Source organism: Trachymyrmex septentrionalis, unplaced genomic scaffold (assembly GCF_001594115.1).
Source record: "Trachymyrmex septentrionalis isolate Tsep2-gDNA-1 unplaced genomic scaffold, Tsep1.0 scaffold14, whole genome shotgun sequence".
NCBI lineage: Eukaryota > Metazoa > Arthropoda > Insecta > Hymenoptera > Formicidae > Trachymyrmex > Trachymyrmex septentrionalis.
In genome coordinates, this window is record NW_017304543.1 from 244,382 (window position 1) to 271,981 (window position 27,600).

Consider the following 27,600-nt stretch of genomic DNA (forward strand, 5'->3'; position numbering starts at 1 on the left):
CTCTGTGTATGTGTATTCGTGCGCACGCAACGTTGTGTACTCTTTACCTTAAGATTAATTAAGAGAAACATTTAAGCAAATAAAATTCTATATAAAGACTAACTTGTAGATATGATCGTGCTGACGCACACATTCACCCAAGTCGCCTCGATTGCGTAACGATTTTCTCACACGGCACTCTAAGATTTCGATTTGGCAGTAAATATGTAGCAGCAATCCACAAATCATTATATCGCAAGCAACATTCACGATCGACGCAGCCGTTAAGCTCATTAATTGACGAAAGTATGTGAGATAATACACTGTATCGGACCACTCGAAGGGTATCCATTCTCTATACGCTAAATTTCCTTGCCGGAAATCCATAAGTAAAGACGTTAAATTCATGCATCCGCACGTTATCTCAACAAAAACCGTGTAGATTATAGAATTGATCCTGCAAAATGACTATGGGGGCTGGACTAATTCACGATGACTTTGTTTTGTATTTTTCTCCTTTAATTAAAAAGAAAGAAAAAAATATATTTTCTTCTTCTTTCATAAAATAACAAAAAGATTTCCATTTATTGTTTATTTTATTAATAAAAATCGTATCTTGTCGTTCTTGCCAATTAAATTTAAAAAATGCAAAATAATTATATAAATATGTAACGTTAATAATTATGTGTTAGAACTAATATAAAGGAGAAAATAAAATTAAAATATACGGATCTTTTTATTCCTTATATAAAAGCAACTCCTTACCGTATTATATTATTATATTTTTGTCGAATCTCAATTTCATCTGGTTCCAAAGGTCTAAATGGTTTCTCAACCAATGCGCCAGTTAATATCTCGATATTCTTGCGATTTAGCAATAGACTGAGCATCTTGCAGGAAGCGATGACCATGGCTAACATTATATAAAAAGTATCCGTGAAATCGTCCGCATTATTGACATTCAGGATAATATCCATAAGTTGTGCCAACATGAAAGTGAACAGTAGTAAACACACGAAAATTGTATATACATTATACACTGTCCGTTTCCATAATGAAAACCAGGAGACTGGTGGTCGGCATCCTGCTATCGTGAGGATTTTCAGTGGAAATTGCATAACTTGCATTTCTTGAAATATTTTTTATTCGCCTCTACTTTAAAATAAAACACTATTTATATGTATTGTATACTGTATATATATACTATTGTACAATATATGTCTTATACAAGAGACATAATTATGTGATGTAATTATGAAAGATACAGTAAATATTATATGCATAAGCTAAAATTTTTTAGATAAATAAACTTAGATGCTTTTATTTAAAAAAACAGTTTAAAATATTTATACGAAAATTATAATAACATTGCTTAATTTAGATTTTATTTTTATATTTTAATATTATATATATATATATTTTTTTTTTATCTTTAATATAAACGTAAAATATGTTTATTGTAGAAGGCGAAATAATCCAGATATATTTAACACTGTTTATTGTGGATGATTTATACACGTATATCGAGACGAGGTGTCAGCCTTGCCTTTGTATGAACACTAAACTTCGTATCGTTCACTGGGAAACTCGGCTTCGTTCGCTTTCTTCTTGCTGGATCGATTAATTCTGAGGGACACTGAAGGTTAAAAGGGTGCCTAATTATATAGCGATTTTCGTAGTCAGTCGCTACCGTTGTCATAGTTATCAAATTAGACACATGGATTGGTCGTATTATTTTTCACGTGAAATAAGGGGTGTCAACCTCAATTACCCGTTTATACAATCGTACGCTTATTTTGATGAAGTACTGTGTATATATATGAGTAGTATAGTAGTGTACCTACTTTTACAATAATTTGTGACACGCAACATTTTATATTATAAATATAAGATTGGTAATTAAATTAACTTCAATCACTTGTATAATTAGCTAATTTATTCAATCGATATTGAGTAAACAAAATAAAAATTGCGCACAATTGCATTTTATTCATTAACTTTAGAAAATATTCAATAATATAAATGACTTACACAAACAAAAAATATCAAGCAATTTCATATAAACTTTATATATTGATTTTAAAGCAATTTTGTGGAACTTCGACAAATCTTACAATGTCTATAGACACGCAACGTTACTTTCTGCATTCATTGTTCGCCTCTTTGTGGTGGAAAGCTACACATGTCATCATAATAATTATATGTATACGTAACTTGTAATATATTCCAACTGGTAATAATACTTTTATAAAATAATATGCATAGCTGTGTGTTTTTTTTTTGCGACCTTTATATAAACTGTTAGGTAATACATTAAAATACGAGTAGTCTAAAGGAAAACTTGTCGACAACAAAACCTTTAGACTATAAATTAAGGTGTGTCACCATGAAATTTTAATGTAAGTAATTTATACTTACATACAAAAAATATGGAATCTGTTATTGTCGTCAGTTCCACCTCACATCTGGCTGTCATCGTTAATTCTGTTACTCATATTGATCGATAATTCTGGTAGGATACAAGCGGTTAAAAGAGATTATTAAATATACATATATAGGCAAAGCGAATATACATGCTGTAATATCTTCAGTTAATTCTAAGCTAGTCAAAATATCATATTGCGCAGAATTGCATTTTATCTATTTACTTTGGGGAATAATAACTATGTATTATGTATATAAAGTGAGAAGAGAAGAGAGAAAAAATGTTGAAAAAATCTTATATATTAAAAATTTTCCACATTGAAGATTAAATAAAGTAAAAATGTTTAAATAAATAAATAATAGAACTAAAATTAAAGCAGTATAAATTATAGAAGATTGTAAATAAAAATCTAATGAAAAAGATGAAACATATAATAATCAATATTTCTTATTTAATTATTTGTTAATATTATATAATAGATAACAGGAAACTTAAATAATTAATAACATTAATCATAGAGATAACTTAATTAGGAAATATGATTCTCTAGCTTCTGTACTATCTTCCATTTGTATTATATTGTTTACATTTGTTGTAGTATACTATAAGCCGAGTATGACGTTTTAAGTAACTGTAATAAAAAGATAAATCTTTCTTCAAATTTATTTTGTAGTTACTAATTTTGTAAAATATTAAATTATATTGCCAAATAATAAAATATGTGTAATACATAATTATACATTAATCTCCAAAAAGATTTATGAAGAAATTAGCTTTTATATAAAAAGTGCAGTATTTAATTTTTGTAATATAATAATATAACACGATTAAAAAGATAGATTAAATTTTTTTATGAATGTAAATAAATTTTCAGTGTATTATAAAAATTGAAATATATTATATTTTTAATAAAATGTATATTATTATTAATTCAAAATTAATTGTTTAGTGACAATAGACTGTTATACTCACGCTCACGAAAGAATTAAGGTTCATTGTAAGAATGTACGCGCTAGAAAATTCAATAGGTATTAATGAGCGATTCATAATTATTAATAAACTCTGTTTTTTGTTTTGCTTCATTGTTAACCATCCCATTCCAAAGATATTAACGGTGAGTTGAACGCTCTATATTAAACAATATGTACATAAATTAAAAAACGTTATACAAGATTTTTAAAATAAAATTTGAACTAATGTTTTCTTATATTAATTACAGAGTTTTTTGTTGTTACAATGGTTTTTCATAAGCTGAAAATTTTATTCCTAAAATCGATGGATGGAGTATTTGTAATAAGACTAATAATTTTATATCTAGGAAGTTTTTAATATCGTGTAAGTATTGAATAAATTATATTAATACTGCACGTTTAAGCTTTCTGAAATATGCACCTTTAGTTTTACTTCGTTTCCATACCAACAATAGATGAGAATTTGTGTGAGCATGGAGCATGTGTATAGTATCAATGGAAAGCATTGCGCAGTCAATGTCATCTTTGCTAATTGATATAAATTGGAACATACCACCAATGTGCTCACAATAAATTGAATAGCGATAATTATCTTAAATTTTTCATTCACCATTAATGCAAATCTGCAAAATACAAACGTTTAAAATATACTTATTTATTTAAAATATAAATTTATTTGCATATAAATTTTTGTATCCAAAATATTTTTAAAAGGTATTTACACAGAATAAAAAATTTTAAATATAATGAATCGAATACTATAAAAAATATGGAAAATACGAAAAAAACATTTTAGACAACAATTGTATGGCTTGAAAGGGTACAAATAATGATAAAATTAATTTTTGAAAAAAATTTTTCGTAGTCATAGACTATCTCTATCTTTTTAAATGGAATTATATGATTTTTTTATATATAATTACTCTAATTATTCTGCATATAAAAATATAAACACTATGCAGACTGGATAGTGCTCGATAAGAATTAAAATTACGCCAATGTAACGTCATCGACCATTTGATTTTCAATTTTCCAAATAATTTTTCACCATTTTACAATCTGCAAGATCGTCAAAGAAACTAACTTAAATATACAATCGTGCTGACGTACACATTCGCGCAGGTTGTTTTGGCCGAGGAAGCTCTTTTTCAACCGGCACTCCAGTATTTCGAGCTGACAACATACGTGTAATAATAAACCACAAATCAGACTGTCGCACGCAACATTCACCATAGAGCCAATAGTCGAGCTTATTAATTGACGAGCATATATGATACAGAATATCACCTCAGATGTGTAGTTATACGGTGTCCACTCTCTGTACGTTAAATTACCTTTCCGAAAATCGGTGAATAATGATGTCAACATTACACATGCACATGTCGTTTCGACCAAAATTGTGTACCATAATGTATTCGTCCTACAAAATAGATAAGTTTGTTTTTTATATTTTTTATTAAACATTTTACATTAAACATTTTTCTTTGCACTATTATTCTCATATAAATTAATGATTTTTATCACATTTTTAAAATATTTTTATATATTATTAAAATAAAGTGAGAACTTTTTATATACTTACTGTATTGTTTTGTCGAATTTTTGGCGGATTTCTATTTCGTCAGCCTCTAATGGCATAAATGGTTTCTGAGTAAGAATATTGGTTAATATCCCTATATTGTTGCGATTTATCAAAAGACCGACCATTTTACAACAGGAAATAATCATGCCGAGCATGATATAGAAAGTATCTGTAAAATCGTCGGCATTGTCGACGTTCAAAACGACATCCATAAGTTGTGGCAGCATGAAGGTGAAAAGCAACAATATTACAAAAGTGGTATATGCGTTATACATAGTACGTTTACACAATGAGGTCCATGAATTTGGTGGCCAACATCCCACAATCGTAAGAATTTTTAATGTAAACTTAAGAACCTGCATTTTCCGTGATTTTAATGACACTCTCAATGTTAATAGCGTTATATTAAATTATTCTTGTTGCTGTAATTAATGTAAATTGTATGATTAAATATATTAATATCAATAACGTTTTCTCTTCTTAATTAATATTATTAAGTGCTAATAAACTATTCTCATACAACTATTAAATGTTGACTAATTATCATATACGGCACGATGTTTCGATGTAGATATTTGTTTAATATATAAGTAAAATAATACAATAATATAACAAGTTTCACGTGTCATAAGTGAATGTACTTAATTTTGTAGAACATGAGGAATTTAAGGTACGTCAATAAAAAGGTACAAAGTTTCTTCACATATATAAAATAAAAAGGTCTTTTTCTTTCAATAGTACCGTGAATCAGCTTTGCGAAATTCTATACGACGAATCTCGGAATGTCTATAGCCTCGTGACTTTCTGGTAGTAATACTGCTCTTCCCCTCCGCGCTTGGCAGCTATATAATTATCGTAATACTAAATTCGCAATATCATTCCCCATTTTCCTGCTACGGTTTGCATGGACGTACATTTTTTTCAAATACAAACTTTATATGACAACTATGTGATATAATGATAGCGAGGAGAAAGAAAATGTAAAAGAAAACAATAAGTCGTAGAAACTATTAATAAACCATGAATTGTGTTTTACCTTTATAAAATCGTAATATAAATAACCCACCAATTTATTTACTTATAGTAAATATTTATCAATGTTGCTGACGCTCTGCATTTGTCATTCGTCTCAAATTCTAATTTCTAATTCTATTTCGATTTGAACAGTCATAATCTCTAACAAAATATAAATAGGAAAAACTTTTTATAAATGCACATGCATCTATATTTATTTTGGACCTGTTGTGTTATACATGAACAAGATTAATAGATATTTCTTATTATATATTGAAACGTCTATTTTTTTAATTAAAAAAAATATATTCTCAATCTTCTCCTCAATATGTTATATAAAGTTATTAAAAATAATTATAATAGAACGCATATAAGCAGTCATTTATTAGTCCAAACGAAATACTAATTGTGATGCAAACTTCTACATATTTCTAGATATTTATTAACAATAAGATGACGTATTGGAAAACATTTCAGTAATCAATTTTTTCATGTCTTTTACTTACGATTTCTACACTTGTTTTAATATATTATAAGCAGAATATGATGTTTTAAGTAACTGCAACAAATGTATATAGATCTTATAATTCATTTCACAATTCTTATCAGTCTAACATACATAAACAATACATTATCTTCGTAAACTTAGTATGTATGCTGTTATCAAAATTATTTTTATGTATAAACTAACTTCTATATAAATTATTCATTTTCTTATTTCCCAAAGTTAAATAAAATATATTTTAATCAAAAATAAAATCTATTATTAATTGCACCAATAACAAATCATAAAATTGAAAATTAATTTTCAATTTTTTTTACTAACCCCAACAAAAGAATCGAGATTCATAGACAGTACGTAAGCGCTGGTAAATTCTATTGGTACTGCTGCACGACTCATAATTATTAATAAATTTCTTTTCAGGTTTCTGTTCATCGTCATCCAATCCATCGCAAAAACGTTGTCGAGTAATTGAATGCTCTATATTTCAAATAAACAAAGTATCATTAATTTTCTAAAATTAACAAATTTGATTATTTTGAACCGTAGAAAGTATTAATCCATTAGAATTAACAAATTTGATTACACAATTTATTGTTATATAAATTTATTTATTGACTTTAATATTAAATTATGTATATTTTGGGTTTTTAAAACCAAAAAATGCATAACAACTTAACTCGCACCTTTAATTTTACTTCGTTTCCGTACCAGCAATAGATAAAAATTTGTGTCAACATACAAGACATGTATAATATTAAAGGAAGATAGCTCGCATTTAAACTCGTTGATTTAGTCATTTGATATAAATTGGAACATACCACCAATGTACTGACTACAAATTGCATAGCAATAGTCATTCTAAATTTATTGTTTAATCTGAGTGCATATCTGTAAAATATGTATTACATAAATAACATTTTTCAAAATTTTTCAAGAGAAATAAAGTGAAAGATAAACATTATAACAATATGCAAAAAAATGTTACCAAAATGCTTCGAATCAGAACAAAATATACAAATATATAACAAAAAAAATGTTTTTTATTAATGTGAGATCTTTACTTTTTTAGTAATATGTGTATATTTGCAGAATATAAGATAAAACAACTAACTGCAATATACTGTCGTGGTGACGTACACAGTCGCGAAGAGTACTATCATCATTCGATACTTTGCTCAGTCGGCATTCTAAGATCTCTATTTGGCAGCAAATGTGCACCAACAATCCGCAAATGAGACTGTCACAGGCCACATTAACGAGCGATCCAGCCGTCAGACTAATAAGTTGATGAGCATATGTAAGACAAAATATGATGCTAGACGAATAATAGTCATACGGTAGCCATGCTCTATATGTTAAATTTCCTTTTCTGAACACCGTGAATAAAGATGTCACGGTTATACATGCGCAAGTTGTTTCTACCAAAATCGCATAGTAGAGTGTATTGATACTGCAAACTGTGGAGATAGTTACGCTTATTTATGTAACACAACTTCTAATATTTAACTATTAATTATCAAAATATAAAGATATTTGTAATAATTAGATGTTATTATTTATATAGTACTACGTGTTTATATATAATTTTCATATAAAAAAAAACAAAATAAAAATTTACAATAAGTTTTTCTAAATTAATTATTAACTTATTTTTTAAAGTAATCTTTAGCATTGTGGTAAAACTTACTATATAAGTCTATCGAATTTATATCGAATTCTCATTTCGTCCATCTCCAATGGTCTGTATGGCTTTTCGATGAGTACATTGATTAACATATTAATATTCTTTCGATTCACTAATAAACTGAGCATTTTAGAGCACGAAACAACCGATGCCATCGTGGCGTACAAATTTTCGGTAAAATCTTCGGCATTGTCAACATTCCAGATAATATCCAAAAATTGCGATATCAAAAAAGTATATAATAATATAATCATAAAAACCGTGTATGCATCGTATATTATACGCAAGTAAAATGACGAGCATGATTGTGGCCGCCAACATCCAACAATCGTTAGAATCTTGAAGGTTAATTGCAAGACACGCATCTTTTATTTCACGTTATGTCGGTTTCTTATATCTAAATTTCACTTAAATTTTTGCACAATAATTGCAAATATCATATAGAAAAAATTATTTGCGAGATGTTAAAAAATATTTTGCACAAAATTTTATTTACTTCAATATTTCTAAAACTATGGCATCTTTAAACTATATTAAGAAACAACGAATAAGACATTTTCTGAACGACTGACAATCGTAAAACGTTTGTGCCACGTTCTTTTCTTTCTCAAAGATTCCATAGTCCCTACTATTATGTTATTATCATAATATATCGGACTTGAATCATTGATTCCATAAATACATATTTATTGTTCCGTTAAGTACGATAATAACAGTCTCTAAAAATACAACGTTTATATTATAATGCTCCTTTTAGATAACGTTTTTATATTTCGTTACAAATATCATAAGAAACGGAAAAATATGAATGTCCCAACTATTTTATCATAAATTTTAATGTAAGTAACTCAGTTATATCTGCATTTCTCAAGTAAAATATTTTATTTATTATGACTACTAAGCGTGTTGCTAAGTCGTTGCCATACCGTACGATTCTATTTCCGTATTGATTTCAGGCACAATGATTTCTGACTTCCGTTAGAGGCAAATGTTCAAATTATATTACATTTGTGAAATATGTCATAAAAGACAGAATAGGCAAGAAAGTACAAAATATAAAATAGATATAAAATAGACGTTAATAAATATAAAATAATAAGAAAAATGTGCAACAAGATAACACAGATAATTTTTCTTTATTATTTTTATGTCAGATAATTTGAACGTAATAAATGCTAATTATAAATACTAACAGTATAAATATATACTTTTTCCTTTTTTCTCGCTCTTTTAAGATTTAATTTCATGAGTATATTTTTGCCATCAATCTTTTACAGAATTATACCCGTATTTTTTCAAGTAAGTTGTAAGTGGAATACGACGTCTTGAGTATCTAGAATTAGTGTATAAACACTCCTAATCTTGATTTAAATATATTCTGTAATTAATACATTTGCAACTAATTTCGCTAATAATATTAGATGCATTAGATTATAATATTATTATATTACACAAGATGTTGAATCTGTTTTTGTCATTCCAAATTTATATTTCTTGTGCATAATTCAGTTTATTATTTAAATAAAATAAAATAATTAAAATTTACTTAAATTCAAATTTTTAGTTTATTTTAGTAGTATAATAAAGTAATATATATGAGCAGCATTGTTCTAAAATGAATTTTGTCTAAAATTTCATTTTTAAAGTTAAAGATGACATAGTATTCAGTGTTAAGAGATTCATATTTTAAGCTTTAATGATGTTCTGAAAGCATTTTTACACCATCAATTTATGTGCTGAAAAAAATCTTGACATTTAAAGTATATTATGTTCTTTAATTAGAGACAAACAAAATATATTTGTTTAACATTTTTTTAGCTACTGTTTAGCAATTTTGAACATTTTATATCTTACTGAATGGCAAATTGTTATTTTCTGTAAAGCACGCAGTTTTCTTGTAACTTTCTTTCTTGTCTTTAAAAATTATAAATTTTGGATAAAATGCATTTTAAAATTCTGCTCCTCATATATTATAAATATCTTAAATCAAAAACATATTTAAATATACTTAAAAATAGAATTTGGCGAAATTAGTTTCACTAATATCTATACTAACACCCATAAAGGAATCAAGATTCATAGGAATAATATAAGCACAAGTAATTTGAATAGGCACAATTGTCCGCCTCATTATTATTATTAGAGATTTCTTTTTACTTTCATCCAGTGTTGGCCATTCCATTTCGAAAATGTTATCAATTATTTGATGACTCTACTGAAATATGTAAAATGCATCCATGGATGTAATTTTTGTTCAAGAAATAAAAGATAATTAAGTTACTGATATATACCTCTTAAATATTGAAATACTTTAACAATATTATACCATGAGTATTTTACTATTAAATATAGATTGAATAAATTTGACATATTATTTTAAAGCATTTATACTTACCACATCTACTAAATGTCTATTACCATACCTTTATTTTTATTTCATTTCCGTACCAACAATAGAAGAAGATTTGTGTTAACATGCAAGATATATACAATATCATTTCAATATATTTGGCTTTTGTAGTTGTTTTGCTTATTTGATAAAGGCTAAAGCATATTATCAACGTACTTGTTATAAATTGGATAATAATTATCAGTCTAAATTTTGTATTTACAATACACGCAAGTCTAAAATTTAATTTTGATTATGTAACGACATATTAATAATATATACATATTTTAAAGCAATAAATCAGATAAAAACAGTATTATAATAAGAAGTATAATTTAAAAGCTATTACATAAGAATTTCTAAAATTTATAAAATTATAAGACTCAACCTGATGATATGATAATGTTGATATACACAACCGCGGAGAACATTAGAATAAAATATAACTTTTTTCAAGCGACAAATCAAGATTTCAATTTGACAGCAAATATGAACCAGTAATCCACAAATGAGAGTGTCACAACCAACATTTATAAATGCTGCGGTAGCCAAACTTATCAGTTGATATATATACATCAAATAAAACAGTATCGTTGATGAGTAATCAAATGGTAACCATGCCCTATATGTTAATTTTCTATTTTTTAAATTCATAGATAAAGAAGATAAGATTATACATGACATCGTTACAGCTCCCAGATATACAAAGCGCCGAGTATTAATTCTAAAATAATTATAAAGTGTTTCTCAAATAGTACAATATATATAATAATTTTTCAAAATTTTTTAATATATATATTGTTATTTCTTTTAACTTAAAAAATTTACTTTTAATCATTTTTAGATATGTTTGTTCTATTTTCCAGTCACAATAAGAAATTAGGTGTTAAACGTATTAAAATTATTTAAAAAATAAAAAAAATGGTTTTAAATTCTAATATAAAAATTAACATAAAATATATTTCAATAATTTTTAATAATATCAAATGAAATAATACAATGTTAAAATATTGTTTATTAAAACTTACTCTATGTCTTTATCAAATTTATATAAAATCTCCATTTCAGTTGATTTCGACGGTCTATATGGTTTCTCCATCAGCATATTGATTAACATAATAATGTTTTTGCGATTCGTTAGCAAAATTAACAATTTACAGCAAGAAATGAACATAGCAAGTAATACAAAAAAATTATCCGAAAAATTATCGGCATTATCAACGGTTAATATTAAGTCCATCAATTGCGATAGCATAAAGGTATGTAGTAATAAAATTATTATACTTGTATATACATAATATGCTATACGTTTATGTAACGACAACCAAGAATCGGGTCGCCAACAACCAAATATCGTTAAAAGTTTAAAAGTAAATTTAAGAATACGCATTTTTAAAGAACTTATTTTTTTGTATGCTCTACAAAGTACACAGTACATGTAATTAATTACTGTAAATTGTGTGTTAAATGTATATTATTATTAATAATATTAAATACTTCTCTAAAATATTATGCAGTTTTGTCAAAATTGCTTCTATTGTTATAGAAGTTTTCTTATTTTTAGTATTCCAAAAATGTTACTTGTGTGTTACGTTAATATCTAGAAAAGCTCTTTGATTAACAATCATAAGTAGATTGTACATTAGTCATAAGAGAGACAAATTAAATTATTAATATAAAGAAAAAATACTTAGAGCAATTATAACCACTGAATATAACACATAGTATAACACATGACAAAATCTTTAGGATAACTGACAATGGTCTATAGCTTTGCGGATCGAATTTCTTAACCATAGATATCCATTGTATACGTTTCCACCCTTCGTACTTGGTAACTTCATTATTTATTCTGTAACGTATCCCTCGCGAAATGTATTCCTTTCGTGAAATAATTTTTTCATAACTCAACTGACAACTTGTATACATATACAACAAAATTTACGTATACGAACAAACCTAATTATATCTTTAAATGCAACAATGCTTTTCAGAAAAAATACGAGACAAAATAATCAAATATTAAACAAATAATTATAACCTATTTTCATGAGATATTGGTGCATGCACTTTCTATGACATCTTCACCCTTCTACGATATTCAAATAATTCCAGTTTCTATGAAATCTAAGATATTTCTTCCTATACCTACTATAATACTTTTAGAATAATTGTAGCACTATAATTTCTCTTCCTTTACACAGTGTTCTTTCATTCACAAAATCATAATGTCAAAATTGCATTATTTATCCTACAAATACAATTTTACAGGTAAAAAAGTATTACTAATGAGTAATAATACAATAGTAATATTATTATAAAAAATACAATAGTGTAGAAAGTATTTCTTATGCGTATTTGTATAAAAGATAGTTTATTTAATTTAATAAATTTTTCAATTAACTAATAATTTAATTAAAAAATAATTAAAAATTATGCTGTCCGCAGCAAAGTATGTCATAGAGAAGAGAACAAAAAAGAGTATAATATATACATTATATTAAATAATAAGAAGAATATGGAATAGAATAACTTATATATTTAGGTAATCTATTTTTTATAACAATATATGTAATGGAGAAACGTTAAATACTAATTATGATACTAATTGCGTATATCATTTTTCTTTACTTCCTGCCGCTTCCATGATTTTATCTCGTTCGATATGAATAGTACATTAACTCTAGTAGCTTCTCATACAGTTATTCCCGTATTTGTTGAAGTAAATTGTATGTGGAATACGATGTCTTAAGTAACTAGAATTAATATATAGACACGTATAATTTTAAATTAAATATATTTTTAATAAATTTATAGCTAATTTCCTCAATATTATTAAATATACTAAATTTTAATTATGAACCTTGTGAAACTAATGGATCGATCTATTCAATTATATTCTTTATATTAAATCCGTAAATTTAAATTATTGTTATTAAAATAAGTTTAATATTCATGCTTTTTTATATTAAATTGTTTTGGTTTCTTAGAATTAAGTGAAATAGTGTCTTTTAGTTAATATAAATTAAATTGATCTCACAGATCCAGCATCAGTAACTGTATTATAGATTTTGACGTCAATTCCTTAACTCTATTAAACACATATGCTTCTGAATTTATTTATATTAGGTATACAGAATGCCTGATAATGATCGGATCACCTTTCGTGAGCAAATAGGATGGATAAAATTTAATCGAAAGTCTTGTATTATTTTACAATTTTCACAACACCGTTTGTAGTAATTGTAGGCTGTGTTCCGATATACACTGTCAATACTGAAATCTATAGTATACGTTACGTGCACTATAGATTTTCAATACAGTGTATATCGGAACATAGCCGTAATAAACAATATATGCGTGCCGAGCCATCCTACAATTATCCTACCTCATCACGCGCTTGTATTTGACACTTAAGTCATGCTGTTCAATAGTTTTAAAAATTAATATATCGTTAACTATTACAAAAATTGCATAATGGTATAAGAATTTTTTCATTCAGTTTTGTCCGCTCTATCTTATGAGAGGTGATTCGGATATTACTGAACATCCTGTATATTATTTGATTATTTTAAATAATAATTTATTTAATATGCATCGTGTGATGATGTGTGTGAAATGATTTTAATATATAATCAGTTAAATTTAATATTAGTCAGTTAAATTTAAATTTAAAAAATTTGTTAATTGATTATTGTAATAACGTAAGAATCAATTATAAACCCTCACTTAACTGCAAAATAAAGAAAATAAACTTTATTATCAAAACTAGTTTTAATAATACATTCATACTAACACTCATAAAGGAGTTAAGATCCATAGGAACAATATAAGCACAGGTAATCTGAACAGGTACGATTGCTCGGCTCATTATTATCATTAGAGATTTCTTCCTATTTTCATCCAATGCTAGCCATTCAATTTCAAAAATATTATCGATCATTTGATGACTCTACTGAAATATGTAAAATGTATTTCCATAGCATTTAATAAAAGATATTTATTAATGTTTCTTAGACATTAAGATACTCTAATAATATATAATATCATAATGAATAGATTTGCCGAATTATCTCTTAAGAAAAAGTGTTTCAATATTGATTAACTGTTCAGTAACTGATATTTTATCAGTTATTGAACAGTTAATTAGTATATTGAAACACTTTTTCTTAAGAGATTTGACAATATTCATATCAATTATATATGCACCTACAAAAAGTGTCTATTATCACACCTTTATTTTTAATTCGTTACCATACCAGCAATAGAAGAATATTTCTGTTAACATGCAAGATATATATAATGTCATCTCAATATATTTGGCTTTTGTTGTTGCTGTACTTAATTGATAAAGACTGAAGCAAACCACCAACGTACTAGTTATAAATTGAATAGCAATAGTTAATCTAAATTTTGCATTTACAATAAACGCAAGTCTAAAATTTAACGATTTTTTTCAATTAATAAAATATTATAATAAAAACCGCGTGATAAATTAAATCATAATTAAAAAAAATATTTCGCAAAATATGATAAGATTTACCTGAAAATATGATAATGTTGATGTACACAATCGCGAAGTACATTTGAATAAAATACAATATTTTTCAAACGATAAGTCAATATCTCAATTTGACAGCAAATGTGAACCAATAATCCACAGATGAGAGTATCGCAACCAATATTTAAAAATCCTCCAGCAATTAAACATATCAATTGATGAGCATACATCAAATAAAACAATAATGTTGACGAATAATCAAATGGCAACCATGCTCTATACGTTAATTTTCTAATTCTGAAGTTCACTGACAAAGATGTCAATACGACGCATAAACATGTTACTGTTCCCAGACATATGAAACGTCGAGTGTTAATTCTGAAACAATAATAAAATAACTCTTAAATATAATATTTTTTAGCTTTATGTTTTTTTCTGTCATATTTAGTTAATTAATTAATAAATAAATTATATTTTTTATGACATATATACATTTTTGTATACAATAAAGTATATAACCCTTTGGCTACTGTTGTGCTGAAAGATACACTATACCTGCTGTATCTACTATACTATACAGCTTAGCCGCAAAATTCAATTAAAACCGCGAACGTGTTTTCAATGAATGAAATCGAAATAATTGAGAATATTTTTGCTTGATAATATATAAAATATACAGAGAAGTTTAGAAAAAAGCCATTATAGTAGCATTTCATTCCTAAAACTGTTTGAGAAGCCATTATATGTGATATATATAGTAGTCAGAGGGTAAAACATATTAAATCTGTTTAAATAATAAAAAAACATTATAAATTATATTTAAAAAATCTAAAAGTAAAGATAACATTTAATACATTTCAATAATTTATTTTTTTGTTGTTTGTTAATGCTTACTGTATGCTTTTATCGAATTTATGTAGAATCTCAATTTCAGTCAATCTCGACGGTCTACAAGGTTCTTTCATTAGAATGCCTATCAACATAATAATGTTTTTACGATTCATCAGTAAAATGAACAATTTACAACAAGAAATGAACATGGCAATTAATATAAAGAAATTTTCAGAAAAATCATCGGCGTTGTTTACAGTTAGAATTACGTCCATCAGTTGCGATAGCACAAAGGTATTTAGTATTATAATTATTATACTGGTATACATGTAGTATGCTACGCGTTTATGTAGCGACGACCAAGAATCCGGTCGCCAGCATCCAAATATCGTCAAAAGTTTGAAATTAAGTTTAAGAATGCGCATTTTAAAAAATATTCTTCTTTGATATCATCTGTGAAGTACACAATTAATTACTAGATATTTTTTGTAACGTACAATATTATTAATTATATTAAATATATTTATAAAATAATTGACAGTTTTATCAATTAAAAATTTCTCATATTTTTATTCTTGAGATTTAATAAATATTTTCTTATTTTTTTATATTTACAAATGTTTATTTTTTACATTTATAGATAACTAAAACAATTCTTTGATTTAATCTAATAGTAATAAATATGAATTGTATATTGTAAGATTTTTAAAAGATTAAAATTAGAAAAATTAAGTTATAACAAAAATACTTTATAAATATTTTATATATAGATATATTTATGTGTACTTTATATATTATAATTTATATTTTTATACTTTAAATAATTACGATCAGTAAGTATAGCACAGAACAAAATCTTCAGTATAACTGACCAAGTCAGCCAGTCTATAGCTTTGTAGATCAAATATTTTAGATATGGAAGTCTAATATATTCACGTTTCACTCCATAACATTATCTCACTCTTTATTATTTATTTTGCAATGTATCTCTCGCAATATAGCTCTCATGAAATGACTTTTTCATAGCTTGACATGCATTATTCAAAGTACACATATTATGTATTGATAACAATGCATGATTATATCTACAGAAGCAACAATATTTTTTAGAGACGAAATAGAGAAAATACAAGACAGAGAATTCTAAATTATTAAACAAATAATTATAACTTATTTATCTTTTGTAATATTGTAGACATGTTATATTTTTAAGACGTTTAAATTTTAGATATTTGAATTTCCTATGAGATTTAAATTTTTCTATATCACTACTGACAACAGACTTTTGTTACTAGATTAATCATTTCATCACAATTTTTTATGCCAAGCAATGTCCTCGATGAAAACTATCATTCTATGTCCATCTTATACTCACAAGCATATAAGCACACATTTATATACAATCATTTGATACATTCATTATCGGTAATATACTTACAGTACGCATACGGCATACATGTACGTAAGTAGACTTTTCAGCATCACTTTTGTCTTTTTATCATAAACAAAGTAATAGAATTTAGTTATAGAATTCTGTACTACTTACATTATTAATATTTCTAGAATACTCGTAAGATTTTAATTATTTTTTATATGTTAAAATTGGATTATTAATTTTATAAATATATCTTTACTAATTAAAAAATATTGCTAATAATATAGTATTATAATAATATATAATAAATGCAGTAATTAACAAATATAGTAAAAAAAAACTTAGTATAACATATATAACTAACATATATTTGTTTAAATTGCAATTTTTAAATTAGTTTAATAAATACAACAATTAAACGATAATTTAACAAACGATTCTATTTTACATGCTATGTTCTTTCATTATATCGAACTTCAATAATTAACATATCTCACAAATGTATTTTTTTATCGTATTAAAATATTTCAACCTAATAAATCTAAAAAAATATAAGTAATTAAATTATATTGTTTCTTTTTTATCTAAAAAATTAGTTTTATTGATCGTTATTTTATTTATCAGTTAATAATAATATTTAGTAGTTACCTATATAATTCGTTCTTCGCATTAATTTCAGACACAGTATTGTCTAACTTCTGTTATATAATGTTTTTGTTATATTGCACTTGTGATGTAAATTATAATACAAAAAACAAGATATTTAAGAAAAGACAAAACAGATATTAATAAATGTAAATAATAAGTAAGGAGTAAAATAAATTATATGCATTAAGATAATCTATATTTATTTTCTATAATATATAATGCAAACGTCAATTATGAAAACTAATTAATATACCTTTTTCTTTTCTCCATATTATAATTCTTCCATTTGAACTTGTAGTATGAGTAGCACATTAATTTTATCGACCACTTATTCAATTATTTCTCTATTTGTTGAAGTAAGTTATAAGTGGAATATGACATCTTAAGTATCTAGAATTAATATATAAACAATTACAATCTTAAATTATTATAATATGTTTAGTAATTAATAAATTTCTATTGACTTTGCCAGTAGTAATATTAGATAAATGAGATCGTAACGTCAAATTCACATAATGTTAAATTTATTAAATTATTTCAAAATTATTTAATATATAAGTACATTAGACTACATAACACTTTAATATCTTTAAGTAACATAAAATTTGTTTAAATTTTATTAAATATTTCAGTAATATAATGTATATGTATATTATAATGCTTCGCTTAAATTCAAACAAATTTAATTATACTGTTAAAAAATTTGTTGGCAAAATTTACTTTAATGATATCTATACTAACACTCATAAAAGATTCGAGATTCATAGGAATAACATAAACGCAATTAATCTGAATAGGCACAAGTGCTCGCATCATCATCATTATTAGATATTTTTTTATATTATCATCCAATCTCAACCATTCCATTTCAAAAATATCATCGATAATCTGATAACTCTACGGAAATATACAAAATAATGTAAATAGCATTTATATAAAAAATGGAAGATGCTTATATTAATAAACGAATACGTCTTAAATTATTCATATGTTTAATAATACATATAATAAAAAAAATAGACTAATCGGATTTAGATAGATTAAATTTAAATAATAAATTTAGATATTATTGAAAATTATAATTAGTTTATTGTATCTTTTTTTATTAAATAAAAGCTTAGATATATACATTTTGCCTTTGCGTTTCATATTATATTGCATTTATAGGCAGTAAATTACCTTTATTTTTACTTCGTTGCCGTACCAACAATAGAAAAAGATTTGCGTCAATAGACAAAATATAACTAATATCAACTGAATATAATTAGTTTTTACTGTTGTTTTACTGATTTGATAAAGGTTGAAGCATATCATCATTGTACTTAATATAAATTGAATAGCAATAGTCATGCCGAATTTTTCATTTACAATTAAAGCAAATCTAAAATTTTACAAATTTGTACACATATTTTAAAACATATTTAAATATATATTTTATACACATTTTAATAAAATATATTTACAAAATAAACATTCCAACAATGACAAAATTACACTTAATGTACCTGTTAATTGTAATTTTCTATTCAATAATATAAATGTAATATAATTCATGTGTTATATTAAAGTTACATTGTTGAATAAGAAATTATAATTGTTAATAGGTGCGTTACATGTAACTTTGTAAGTTTATTAAGATATTATAATATATACTAATTATTTAAATAATGTATACGTATATGTATCTGTATAACAAAAAATTGCAAAATTTAAAATCACAAGATTTAACCTGAAGATATGGTAATGTTGATGTAAGCAAACACGAAGAAAATCTGAACAAAATATAATATTTCTCAGGCGATAAGTCAAAATCTCAATTTGACAGCAAATATGGACTAATAATCCACAGATGAGAGTATCGCAACCAATATTTACGAACATTGCAATAGTAAGGCTTATCACTTGATGAGCAGATGTTAAATAAAAAAGTAATATCGACGAGTAATAATCAAATGGCAACCATGCTTTGTACATTAATTTTCTGTTTTTGAAGTTTATATATAAAGAAGATAATGTGATCCACACCATTGTTACTATTCCCAAATATATAAAGCGTAAAGTATTTATTCTAAAAAAAATTATAAAATTTGTTTTTCAAATATACAAATATATGTATATATAATATATATATTTATATTGTATATTAATAATATTTTAAGATTTTATTTCATATTTATATCTCTTTTTTCATTAACTCACTCACAAAATAGTTTATTTTAAAAAATTCTTTAATATATTCTGAAATTCTTTAATCCTTCTATTTAATTCTTCTATTTATAATAAAAAATTTTATTAAGCATATTAAAACAATTTGAATAATAAATAAGATTGTTATATAAAATATAAATATTACAAACATTATATTATATATAATACAAAAAAATTTTAATAGTTCTAATAATATTATTTTAAATAACACAATATTATGATATTGTTTGCTAATACTTACTGTATGCTTTTATCGAAATTATTCAAAATCTCCATTTCTGTCGAGCTCGATGGTCTATGTAGTTTCTGTCTCAATATATTGATTAACATAATAATGTTTTTACGATTCATCAACAAAATGAACACTTTACAAGAAGAAATAAAGGTCGCGATTGGTGGAAAAAAATTATCAAGAAAATCTTCCCCATTGTTTATGGTCCAGATTACATCCATCAATACCGATAGCATAAAAGTATTTACTATTAGAATTACTATACTTGTATATATGTGATATATGATGCGTTTACATAGAGACGACCAGGAATCGGGTCGCCAGCACCCAAATATCGTTAAAAGAATAAAAGTATATCTAAGGATGTACATTTTAAAAGATTATTTTCTTTGATATCACGTGTGACGCTCACATCTGTCAAGCACACAACACTCGTAATTAATTACTACAAACTTTATATAACTTATAATATCACTAATTGTAATAATTATGTACGAAGTGTAACTTGAAATTTTGTCAATTCAAAATTGCTTATAGTTTTCATTTTGATTTTTTTATTATCTCATGAACTTAATTAATATTTTACTTTTTATTACTTATAAATGTTATTTGTATTGCATATTTATCATAAATTTTCTAATTATTTAACAATTAAAAACAAATGTTTTATACCTAAGTCTTGCGCAAAAAATACATTAAATTATTATAAAGAAAAAACACTTTAAATGATAAAAAATGGTAAGTATAATGATAAAATGCAACAAAGTTCTTAAAATGATTGATAAATATCTGCCTCTACAGTCTGTAGCTTTGCTCATTTCTTAGATGTAGAATAATGTCGTAGTTATTCCATTATTCATTTTCCAGTGAATTTCTCATAATATATTCTTCGTGAAATAATTTTTTACAACATAGCAACACATATACATACAGATGGTAACAAAATTGACATGCATAATATATAACATAATTTTGGCTTTAAACGTAACAAAGAGGTGAAGTAGAAGAAATACGGAGTAGAAAAATAAAATATTGAACAGATAATTATAATCTATCTTTATAAGATATCAACACTGGCACATTATACTTCTATAACATTTATGCTTTAGACGTTTAACTTTTCTTTAAAATTCAGATTTCTCTGTAGCTATATTGATGTTATTGATATTTCTAAGATATTTGTAGTGCTGTTCAATCTCTTTTTCTTTTATATTTTTCTTTTAGTTACAGTAACATAATATCGAATTATTCATTGTACAAATATATTTTATAGGTAAGAAAAAGTTGTTAAGAGAACAAATATTATAGTATATAATATATTGTAATAGTAGTAATAGATAAATAAATTATAGAATGAAAAGTATTTTTACATTTATTTAAATAGCAAATTATATAATTTTTTAAGTTAGTTTAATAAATATATCAATATTAAACAATATAATTTAATTAAGAATAATTCTGAATTATTTACTTTAATTTTGTTATAGTTGTAATGTAAATTAAACATATGATATACGCAAAAACAATTTTATAATATTAAATTGTATAATAATATCCCCCCTCTCTTTCTCTCTCTCATACTCTCTACACTCGCAGAAACATGGTTATAATGAGAATAAATAATTTCTTTTTATTCTTCTAACTTACAAAAACTACATTTATACAAAAATCAACTGATTATAATGTTCTGTACAATTAGTTCTGTTTGAGTTATCGCTTACAATTATTTAAATGCAAATAAAAGTATGAGACTAAATTATTGGAATCACTATTTATATTGTGTCATTCTCTGTTATATTTGTTGCAAAATATTGTAAGCTGAATACGATGTTTTAAGCAACTGCAAAAAATAAATATTTCATATAATAAATAAATATTAGAAAATTTAGTTAGAAGTTATTTAACGAAAACATAACGAACTAAAAAGGTTTTTTAAAAAGATTTATTTTATTTTATTCAAATAAATTTGTACATATTATTACTAGATTTAAATCCTTTCAAACTTAATTGATTTTGCAATAATAGCAAGCGGTTTTATACTAACACCCACGAAAGAATCAAGATTCATCGAAATAATATAGGCGCTGGTAAATTCAATAGGCACTGTACTACGTCTCATAATTAATAATAAAGTTTTTTTTTTATTTTGATCTAATATACACCATTCCATATCAAAAATATTACTGACGAGTTGTCGACTCTATATTAATTACAAAATAACATTAAAATATATATAAATTAATTAAATCAATTATGTATATAAAGCAATTAATTTAATTATTAAAAAATTGATAATTTATTCATCATTTAAATTATAATTTATTATTTCAAACATCGCATACCTTTAATTTTACCTCATTTCCATACCAGCAATAAAAAAAGATTTGCGTCAGCATACTGCACATGTATAATACCAGCTGAACATATTTTGCATTTGTTGTAGTTGACCTAGTTAATTGATATAGGTTGAAACACACTACCAATGTACTAACCATAAACTGAATAGCAATAGTAAACCTGAATTTTTCATTAACCGTGATAGCAAAGCTGTAATTAAATGTAATTAACTATTTCATATTTGCGAGTAGAAATGATAGCTATACATTGATGTCTTTATCAATATACACAATATTAATATTTCTGTCATATTAACTATATCATATATATAATATATAAATAACTGTATTATATAAAAGTATTTTATATATAAATACAAACTCGAAAATACGACTGTGTTGTAGAATGCACTCAGGAAGAATACCAGGCTTATATGCTATTCTTCTCAAACGAGATTCCAATATTTCGATTTGGCAGCAAATGTGTACTAATAGTCCACAAATCAGGCCATCGCAAGCAACATGCAGGACGGATCCGATTATTAAACTTATCAATTGATGAGCATATGTGATGTAAAATAAGATTGGCGATGAATAATCATATGGTAACCAGGCTCTGAATGTCAATGTCCGTCTTCTAAAGTCCGTGAGTAACGATGTTAACGTAATGCATACGCAAGTCGTTTCAACCAAAATTGCATAATGTATCGTGTTTGCTCTGCAAAATAACTGTAGACATTGTCGCGTTTCATTTGTAATTCAGTGTCTTATTTAATATCAATTTTCCTATTTTTTCCTAATATATAATTTTAATAATTATAACATTATATATACTTTACGTTAGTATGTAAAGGCATAGAAAATAGCCTTAACCAGAAATATTTAAATCTCGAACTTTTATTTGAAAATTAAATTACATATTTGATATAATTAAGCAATTAATTTTAATAATAAAAGTAAAGTGTCTTATTTTAAGTAGTAACAGTTGATTATATCTTGAAAACAAAGCATTTTCTAAAAAAATATTTCAGATAAGTATTATATAATTTAAAGGGAAATAAATAATGGTATCTTTTTAATATCGATTTTTCTAGTTTATATAAAAATCAATGTCATTTTTTAATCAAATTGTTTGACTTTTTTGAAGTTATTCTGCAACAGTATCAAAATATAGTTATCAAAAAATTAATAGTTTACGACGTACTTTATACCCTCTTTAAACTATACAATTTCATTTAAATTTCGTTTTTCCCGAAAATACTTTTTTTTTTTAGATATAATGAATTTAAATAAAAACTCTTTATAATTTTTTACATTTTCAGGAAACTTACTGTACGCCCTTATCAAATTTGTTGTGAATTTCCATTTCTTCCGGTTCCAATGGTCTACATGGTCTTTCCGTTAGAATGTTTGTTAACAAAGCAATATTTTTGCGATTTATCAACATACTAAGCATTTTACAACAAGATACAATCATTGCAAGTAACATATAGAAATTATCAGTGAAATCGTCCGCATTATCCACAGTAAGAATAATATCTAGTAATTGCGATAAAGTAAACGTGTTTATTAGCACAAGCACGAAAAATGTGTGCGTATGGTAGATTACACGTTTACATGACGATGTCCAAGAATCCGGTCGCCAGCAACCACAAATAGTTAGAAATTTAAAAGTCGAATCTAATACTCGCATTTTAGTATTATGTTTCTCAGTATAATAGTTTATATACATCGTAAAAATTAAATGATAACAAGAGTTCATACACTCTTTATATATTTTTCACATTCTTCTTTAATCATATAAAATTTTAGATATGTATTAACTAAAAAAATTAAGCAATTAATTTTCTTAGATATCTTTATAAAAACAAATACAATAATTTGTCGAATAAAACTCTAAGTTGCAACAAAATTGTTTGCACGAATATTAATCTAACGTGCGACAAACTCTTTAGAAGAACAATTATAGAATGTCTATAGATTTGCGAATTTCTAGTAAAGATCCTCGCTTAACTCGTCCCTCCTTATACGATAGTTTTTAATATTTAATTTGTAACCACGGCCCTCTCTCATGTGCAACGCAAATGCTAAACACAGACTTTATTTGATGGTAGTATACTGTATTAATACTTTCAAAATAAATTATATGTTGTAACTGCTGTGGAAGGAAAAAAATGACAACCTTCAAATGTCGCATAAGCGATCTGTGTATCTGTACGCCGCATAAAGTACTGACATTGGTAACTCCCACTTTCTACTAGGAAATATTTGATATTCTAGGAAATATTACTTCTACTTGGAAATAATAAAAATATCGATTTATTATTCGAATAATTCCAAAGGCAACAGATTTTCTCTCCCTGATTTTAATCCCTTTTGCTACAATTTTTAAGTTAATGTAAGTAAAATCCACATGTCAAAATGAGTTGTAATTGAAATTGTAGTACACAAATATTTTAGTTTTTTTTTCTGTTTATGATATCAATATAATACGAGAAATAATTATCAGTATTATATGATAATAAAATTTTATAGATGTAAATACATGATATTCATATTCACATATTTGTAACATAGATTCACATTGCGTTGATGTCACCGATATTTTTGCTACATATATCCAACATTATGAACCTTGTGTTTGCTTAAGTATATTATAAGCCGAATATGATGTCTTGAGCAACTACAACAGAAATTATTACTAACGATATTTTAGATAAGTTATTACATTTGAATATGTGTGAATTTTATTTAATTGGTTCTTATCTTACATTTATAATTAATATATGATTAATTATAATAAATTTTTTGTTAAATATACTCTCTAAATATTTTAATTATTATTAATATAAGCAAATATTTATTTTAATTTGACATTGTTTTTTATTAAAAAAAAGAAAGCACTTTTAATATTAAAACGTTATTTAATTTAACAATCTCTAATTTAATTATATATAATGGCACATTACAATACTAACACCCACAAACGAATCCAGATTCATAGAAATAACACAGGCACTAGTAAATTCAATTGGTACTACAGCACGTCTCATGGCCATTAGTAAAGTTTTCTGAGCAGTTCCATTAAATTTGAACCATTCCATCTCGAAAATATTATTTATCAATTGTCGACTCTATATTTTAACAATCAAGAGAAAGAGAAAAGACACATATATTTATTTTATCTATATATTATAAATATTGAAATAAAAAAATACTTATTTTAAAAATTCACATACTCTCAATTTCACTTCGTTTCCGTACCAACAATAAAAAAAGATTTGTGACAGCATAGAGCACGTATACATTATTAACTGCATATATTTTGTTCTTAACGCTGTTGACTTGGTAAATTGGTACAGATTAAAACACATCACCAATGTACTTACAACAAACTGGACAAATATAGTTATCCTGAATTTTTCGTTTACTATACGAGCAAACCTAAAATTAATAAAAAGTAATATTGCAACTTTGAAATTAATAAAATATATACAGGGTTTTTTCCAGAAATCAAGGTACGAGTATAATCGAGAAGGGAATGATTTTACAAAAAAATAAATTGGAAACGTAGTAAAAAGTCTGTGCTATACATCGTACACCTTAATAACAAAAATACATCTATTTTCAGCATAATTGAAAACAAACTTGAATATGTTGTTATGTTGAAGAACACACTCGCGAAGAATATTAGGATCACGTGCGCTTTTCCTCAGACGATGTTCCAATATCTCTATCTGACAGCAAATGTGCACTAGGAATCCGCATATAAGACTATCGCAAGCTACATGATGTACAGATCCCATTGTAAAACTTATCAATTGATGAGCGTATACAAATGGAAAAAGTTGCGACGAGGAATAATCGAATGGCAGCCACGCTCGGAACGTTAAATTTCCTTTCTTGAATTCAGTTAATAATGATGTCACGGCAACAGACAGACACGTTGTCTCGACCAGGATAGTATAGTAAAGCGTATTTGACCTGTAAAACGACTATAGACGTTTTCGCGTTTCATTTTTTATTCAATATTTTTAGTTACATTATTTTCTTTAAGTTAAAGATTTACATTACGTATGATTTATTTGTTCATTTAAATAAAAACAATCTTAATTGTTGTATAACAGCATTCAACTAATTTATTTTAATTATATCTTAATTATATATTAAAAGAGCATTAATAGGTGATGCTAGCTCGCGATGCTTACTGTATGAGTTTTTCAAATTTCTGTTGAATCTTCATCTCGTCGGGTTCAACCGGTCGAAACGGTTTTCTCATAAGAGTTTTGATTAACATCTCAATATTGCAGCGATTCATCAACAGAGCGAGCATCTTACAGCAAGAAACGATCATAGCGAGTAGCACGTAGAAGTTATCGGTGAAATCATTGGAATTATCCACGATTATAATAAGATCCATCAATTGCGATAGCATAAATGTGTGTATTAATAACATTACGAAAATAGTATACACATGATAAACTAACCGTTTGTATGGAGTCGACCAAGAATCCAGTCGTCCACAACCGCAAATCGTCAATATTTTGAACGTAAAGGCCAGTATAAACATCTTTAATATCTTCTGTTATCTTCTTTAATGTTATTTATTAATCTTTCCTTCATGAAAATAATTACAATAAATTATTTACTTTATATTTTTGTACACACACACATATATATATTATAAAATACATATCTCTCAATGTCACACTGTTAAAATTTTGAAAAATTTAGATATTGAATAATTCTTTAATTCAATTAATCAGAAATTTCAAGCATTTCATAACATGACATTATCAATCAATTGATTACAAATCTATACATACGTATAATAATATGCGTAAATTGATAATTAAATTACATCATGAAGGACAATTTTCTTATACTATTTGATAATAAATAATATTATAAGAAAATTCA

General features: G+C 25.4%; 5 protein-coding genes across 5 annotated transcripts in view; all 5 read right to left on the reverse strand.

The window, feature by feature from the left end:
- LOC108745393 overlaps positions 1-971 on the reverse strand; it is a 6,267-nt gene extending 5,296 nt beyond the window's left edge. The window contains exons 1-2 of the mRNA XM_018481531.1: positions 745-971; positions 104-436 (exon numbers count right to left, since the gene is read on the reverse strand). Of these exons, the coding sequence (XP_018337033.1) occupies positions 104-436; positions 745-971 (560 nt within the window). The remainder of the gene's footprint in view (positions 1-103; positions 437-744) is intronic.
- Positions 972-2,987: 2,016 nt separating this feature from the next.
- On the reverse strand, positions 2,988-5,169 carry LOC108745415 (odorant receptor 46a-like). Its single transcript, XM_018481555.1, has 5 exons — positions 4,958-5,169; positions 4,460-4,795; positions 3,797-3,998; positions 3,377-3,532; positions 2,988-3,035 (listed from the first exon to the last, which is right to left on the reverse strand). Exons 1-5 carry the CDS (start codon positions 5,167-5,169, stop codon positions 2,988-2,990), a joined length of 954 nt encoding a protein of 317 aa, XP_018337057.1.
- Positions 5,170-6,482: 1,313 nt separating this feature from the next.
- On the reverse strand, positions 6,483-8,414 carry LOC108745394 (odorant receptor 46a). The gene is made up of 5 exons (XM_018481532.1): positions 8,164-8,414; positions 7,588-7,926; positions 7,160-7,364; positions 6,798-6,953; positions 6,483-6,530 (listed from the first exon to the last, which is right to left on the reverse strand). The coding sequence occupies exons 1-5, from the start codon at positions 8,412-8,414 to the stop codon at positions 6,483-6,485; spliced, it is 999 nt and encodes a 332-aa protein (XP_018337034.1).
- Positions 8,415-13,251: 4,837 nt separating this feature from the next.
- On the reverse strand, positions 13,252-24,373 carry LOC108745395 (odorant receptor 46a-like). The gene is made up of 11 exons (XM_018481533.1): positions 24,012-24,373; positions 23,063-23,398; positions 22,687-22,891; positions 22,389-22,544; positions 22,140-22,184; positions 20,354-20,418; positions 19,784-19,885; positions 15,093-15,428; positions 14,784-14,985; positions 14,346-14,501; positions 13,252-13,305 (listed from the first exon to the last, which is right to left on the reverse strand). The coding sequence occupies exons 1-11, from the start codon at positions 24,371-24,373 to the stop codon at positions 13,252-13,254; spliced, it is 2,019 nt and encodes a 672-aa protein (XP_018337035.1).
- A 933-nt stretch (positions 24,374-25,306) lies between these two features.
- On the reverse strand, positions 25,307-27,100 carry LOC108745396 (odorant receptor Or1-like). Its single transcript, XM_018481534.1, has 5 exons — positions 26,889-27,100; positions 26,329-26,664; positions 25,920-26,124; positions 25,659-25,814; positions 25,307-25,363 (listed from the first exon to the last, which is right to left on the reverse strand). The coding sequence occupies exons 1-5, from the start codon at positions 27,098-27,100 to the stop codon at positions 25,307-25,309; spliced, it is 966 nt and encodes a 321-aa protein (XP_018337036.1).
- Positions 27,101-27,600: the final 500 nt, after the last annotated feature.